This window comes from Lampetra fluviatilis, chromosome 51 (genome assembly GCF_964198595.1).
Source record: "Lampetra fluviatilis chromosome 51, kcLamFluv1.1, whole genome shotgun sequence".
NCBI classification, from domain to species: Eukaryota; Metazoa; Chordata; class Hyperoartia; order Petromyzontiformes; family Petromyzontidae; genus Lampetra; species Lampetra fluviatilis.
In genome coordinates this window covers 4028244-4034051 of record NC_136325.1, presented here as the reverse complement: position 1 = coordinate 4034051, position 5808 = coordinate 4028244, and the positions used below count along the sequence as shown (strand labels likewise).

The 5808-nt window shown below is 42.5% G+C and overlaps 1 protein-coding gene across 1 annotated transcript; it reads left to right on the top strand.

The window, feature by feature from the left end:
* The first annotated feature begins 323 nt into the window (after nucleotides 1-323).
* Nucleotides 324-5528, top strand: LOC144948781 (uncharacterized). The gene is made up of 4 exons (XM_078878431.1): nucleotides 324-491; nucleotides 972-1091; nucleotides 2830-2958; nucleotides 4977-5528. The coding sequence occupies exons 1-4, from the start codon at nucleotides 324-326 to the stop codon at nucleotides 5103-5105; spliced, it is 546 nt and encodes a 181-aa protein (XP_078734557.1). The 3' UTR covers nucleotides 5106-5528.
* Nucleotides 5529-5808: the final 280 nt, after the last annotated feature.

The window sequence follows — 5808 nt, the reverse complement described above, 5'->3', positions numbered from 1 at the left end:
TCCCCGCACAAACTTCAGGTCTGAAAGAAACTCCAAGCGCGTGCAACGACATGTAAAAAAAACACGGTACAACCAGAAAGCAAATCATAGTACTCTGCAAAGGCACAAATTTTAAAATCTACAGTCTGTGACCTTGCGGGTTTGTTGAAACAGTGATAACACTGTTCAACCAATGGCTTGTGTCCGATACGTGGAGAATTACAATAAACAGCACTATCAGTGGGCTGAATCCCTCCTACAGCCAACAAAGACTCAACATTTAAAGTCAGAGGCTCCATCTAGATCGATCATTAGAAGAGATATTTCAGCAACATTCATCAGCTATGGGGCCAGCTGTTTTTTTCGGGCTGCTTGCTGTACTGCTGTGCCATTGCAGCATAGCTCATTCAGCACGTCTAAATGACAAGCTGAGGGCAGTGATTATTAAGAAGGCCAATTCGGAGCTCCAACAACCGAACCTGTTTGGGATCTACAAAGTCAAGAAAGTGAAGGTCAGTTCGAACCGCAATATAAAAGTAACACTGAACGAGAATTTCTTACTTAAACACAAATGCCTTCACTCTAAAATGAAAAGCCACGGCCATAAAATTAAAACAATATCTACAGTGCGTTTCTGTTATTTCCACTTTTTTGACATCTTCCCATTGGCTTAAGCTCCACCCATCGTACCTAATCCCATAATCGTCTCCTCACATCATAACACCACCGCTCCATAACCAGAAAAATATCTCAATAACTGTGGCCTACAAATATATACATTTAAAATGGGAAACGTTTCGGGCAATGTTCCATCTGGACTCATCCAGGATTTTCAATGTAACAAAAACGTGTTCCGATTGATGTATAGCACACCTTTTCCATGGAAGATCAGTTGAGATTGTTTTCGTTTTTAAGTGACAATGTTACAGACCCAACACGATCGTTGAGCAATTGTGCTGCTGTAATAATACATCGATTAAATGTTGTCACAGGTGGGGAGTGGCAAAATGGGATCCGCCAGCTTCGTGGACTTTGAACTGAAGGAGACTCTCTGCCCTCGCTCCAGTGGAAAGAACCCATCCACCTGCGAATTCAACCCGGCAGCATATCCCGTGAGACCACATCATTAGATGCAGCATGCAGTTAGGGTTTGCAATCTGTCATGGTTTTCCCAGGATCATCCTTTTGAGGTAGCTGTACGAGTAAACCTATTACGTCTTCCCAGGATATTGAACGCCAACGTTTTTGTTAATTATGTAAGAATACACCAAATCGAGACAATGCATTTACATGGCATTCTCCTCTTCAGTCATGATGAGAAATCCTTCTTCTCATATGGCCTAGTTTGTGTACTTCCAAGGTGACAACCCAATGTGCAGTCTGATTACTGGCATCTCCTGCCATTGTACATATGTAGTGTTGCACTCACACGGACATTCTTAGCTTTTCTCCTGTCACTTTATTTACCTTGCATCCAGTGTGGATGCTCCTTACTTACACGATAACCAATCTGCCTCCCCGCTATACTCAGCTATCTCTCTCACTCAATACTCCGCTAACTCTTTCAATACTCCGCTAACTCTCTCATTCAATACTCTGCTAACTCTCTCACTCAATACTCTGCTAACCTGTCCTGCTTCCCTCACACCTCCACCCTCGTCCCTGCCCCGAGCAGGAGATCAGCCAACATTGCTGGGGAGGACAGGGTAAGGGCGAGGTCCCAGGCGTCTTCTCCCCGACTCTTGTGTTCTTCATCCCTTGAGCACCAACCAGCCATCTCCCCGTGTTGCTCCGCACACTCCCTTATATATTCCTCCTTATTTGGGGTCCTCAATTACCCCCCATTAAGCTGGCGCCTCTACAGCACCTCCTGCACGCACTCTCTCTTTCTTATTGCCCCCATCTCCCGCCTCTCCGGCGTCTACCCCGTGTTCCAACGCTCGCACCTGCTCACCCCCAAATGCACCCGCTCAATCACTGCTTCTCCCCCTACTTGCAGCCGCCTCTCCAGCGCCTAATCCATGTCTCCCCGCTTACCTCTGCATGATCTCAGTTGCACCGTCTCTTTGCTAACCCTGCGCGTTATGCCACTACACATATACAAGGTGCTTCAATTTTTTTAACACTTCCAGGCTCTGGAGACCACCTGGAGAAGATTCCAGGCATGTGTTGACAATGATGGCGAACAAGTGAAGACTCTTTGACTTTTGAAAGCTATTAACATACATTTGTTCTGTGTATTATCCGTTCTTTTTCCATTAAAAACGATAGTCCTATATGAGTGTTAAAAATATGCTGAAGCATCCTGTATGTATTTTGAACTTATTTCGCATCGCACATAGACAACCATGTTAATCAGAGGTGCATATGAATGATGCAATTGGTAAATTATCAGGTTGCCATGCCCTGTGTAATCCCCGAGACCAGCTATTTAGATGTCACTTGGGATATGTAGAGGAAAAAAAACTCTTGATAAGCATTACTGTTTGGCTTGATGAAGTAAATCAACATTTTCATAGGAATAATTATTGTGAAAGCATAAAAAGGTGAAAAAGATAACAATGATACTAACATATGATAACGATGTTCATTGCCATGATTTTTCAAAAAGCATTCGTGATGTTAAATATGCTACTGATGATATTCAATAAAATAAACAAATTACAGTACAGATAGTCATTGAGAAAATTTGGCATTTACCAATTTTAAAAATGGTCCTGAAAATTAGCAAATGATGAAAAATCGTAAAAAGCTTTGAAGAAAACGTATTTTGATAATGATATGGCAACTCCAGGAGATGGTACACAGTCTCCTAAATCCCGACAAACGTAACGGAACTGCTTCTGACAGGCGCTATGGGAGTGCAAAGCGATCCTAACCAAGAGCAACACAAACGCCCCTGTGGTGTCGGACCTGTCATGCGACCAGGAGAGCAGCGAGGAGTCGGATAGCGACAGCCACGACGACACTTTCGGCCGGGTGAGTGCCCAAAGTGCCCAAACTGTTTGCCTCATCCCCAAACAAAACTGGGACATCCCTGGGCAAAAGTAGAACTCTGTTCTGCCTCCACAAACAAATAAACATTGTATAGTACATCTGCCCACTGGATTTCCAGACTAATATTATGCATCAGCGCTTGGTTAAGCAAGCAATTTCGGATGTGGTTTTGACCTTTTGGATAACTCATCATCAAAATTCGGCATGTTAAACAAATATTGTGGTGATACAACACTATAGGTAAAAATACTCTATTTAAACCATAACAGTTCAATGAAAAAATACACTATTGTATGTGAACTTATTAAGCATTTGTGGCGCATCATGGGTTAAACAATATATTAACAATTCTGTATGTACATGTGCAAATAGTCCATCTTCCGATAGGCTTTATTTATCTGACACAATGTGGTTTTGCTCTAAGATTTGCTTTAACCTATAATGCTCCACAGCAATGTATGACGAAGTTTGGGAAATTCCTGAACCGGTAATGTTTCCCACTGGTCATGAAAAAGTGAATAGGTGTCATGTGGGTCCAGTACGGATGTCTTTGGAACGTGCAATATCATTAGGCTATCCTGCTTTGAGCACTGCACCGGCATAGGTCCCAGCAGGCATGTATCAGTGTATGAATTCTGAAATTCACGATAAGGGTTTTCACCTCTCCTGATTTTCCTAGGCTCATTCTTTTTTTACAGGAAGATGTCCTGACAAATATGTAATTTTGGGACAGAATTCCTTAAAAAGTTGTTTATTTTATGCAAATACTTTGTAACATTTGTAAATGTTTGTCTGTTACTAAATACATTTCAATGAGTAACTGTTCATATACCAATTGAATATGGTTCATCATTGAACGTTCCTAAAACTGCATTTCTATGACCAAAACTACATTTCTGTCACGGCCCCATAGTCACCGATCATAAATCACTCGATCTCCTGGCTTGTCTAAAAATGTCTGCGATGAAAAAGGGGCCATTGCCCAAAATGTTTCCTATTATGTGTAGCCGGTCGGCCCTGTCCCTCTCCTCTGGCTGTAAATCCTAATGAGGGAGACTGTTTGGTTAATAGATGACAATATGAAATAACAAAGTTCAGAGACGATGACAAAGTATTCCGTGTTGTGGTTTATCCTCCGGAAGAAGTTTAGGGTAACTCCACAACAGCTGAGCACCAGCGGTTTGTAAAACACGAAAACTTTATTTGAAAGTGTGCTTCAGATGGGCAATTACATATCTGGAATAGTGACCAAACACACCTTCTCCACGTTACAACACCGCAGCTCAATCTCTCAGCACAAATTCCGCCCAAATCTAAATTGGGGGCATGCCCTGTATTCTACAGTGTGCATGGGGCTTGGGGTCAGCAATGCATTCACTGTAAATTAAAAAAACGCACCGGGATACCTGCAGCTATAAGTAAAGTGCACAAGTATATGTGTGATTAATCACAGGTGACCTCACACCGCCTACATATGCAATGCTGCCTCTTTTGGGCAGTGTTATTGATTCTAGATTTGAAGCTTTCGTGACTGCAAGGATTCATACTCTTAGTTCTTTCGGTAAAGTCACGTAGGTAAAAAATGAAATAAAAATTAATAAAAATAAAACAATAAAAATCACGACGTTTCGGAGGCAACACAAGTCTCCGTCATCAGGTGGGACCGTCACAGCCAGATTTGCTGCATCAAGTGAGGGAGGGATTCAAGGTGTAAGCTCTTAAGTACCAGTTAAGGGGGGAGGGGGGGGAGGGGCTTATCAGAATGTGATAGCCAATGAATGGAACGTATCGGGAGGGGGGGCGGGGCTAACAGAGGGACGGGGTACTCGTGGTCGTGGTCAACGACGTGTTTGTGCGCAAGTCACTGTGGATGCACATAAGTGTTATTGATGTTTGTTCTTGTGTGCCACTGCCAATGCAAGCCTCACAAAACAAGTTTTCTTCATTAAGATGTTGCGTGCATCATTTCACAAAGCTGTCTCCTTTTTGCTACATTGCAGTTCATGAATCGGCGGTCAAAGAGAGCGGAGCCTCAAGATGGCAAAAAGAAACCGGCACGAAGACCTGGGTTCATGCATATTGCCGGCCGCCCTGGCAAACCAGAAACGAAGCAGCAAATTTCGATTTAAAGCTTTCGTGACTGCAGGGATTCATCTTCTTGGTTCTTTCGGTAAAGTCACGTAGAAGGGAAGTAATAAAATAATAAAAATAAAACACAATAAGCATACAAATGTATAGTGGCAGATAGTGTGGCATTTGTATGCTTGGTGCAGTGTGCAGAGTAATGTATGGTGTCGTAATTGTATAGTAAATATATAGCAGTGTGATACACATTAGGTTGGGTAGAATAATACATAGTGTTATATTAAAATGGATAAGGCAGCAACTGCAGCAGCAGCAGCAACTGCAACAGCAGCAACTGCAGCAGCAGCAACTGCAGCAGCAGCAGCAACTGCAGCTCCCTTTGATGCTGTTAATCCTGCATAATGCACATGCATATGTAGTACTAATCACATTCCTGCATTTCCCATAAATATGCGAAATTCCTCTTGATATGCAAATTCCTTTGTCAAGGCGCCCAGCTTATATATATGCTCCAAGCTCGTGTGCTGTTTCATTCAGACTCTGTCGCCTCGACGGACCTGGTTTTCACCTGATGACGGCTGCTTGCTTTGTGGCCGAAACGTCGTGAGAATTATTTTATTGTGTTTTATTTTTATTATTTTATTACTTCCCTTCTACGTGACTTTACCGAAAGAACCAAGAAGATGAAGCAGCAAATGTTACATTTTCATTAATGTTATCAGACCATGGCCGGAGAATAAACTTAAT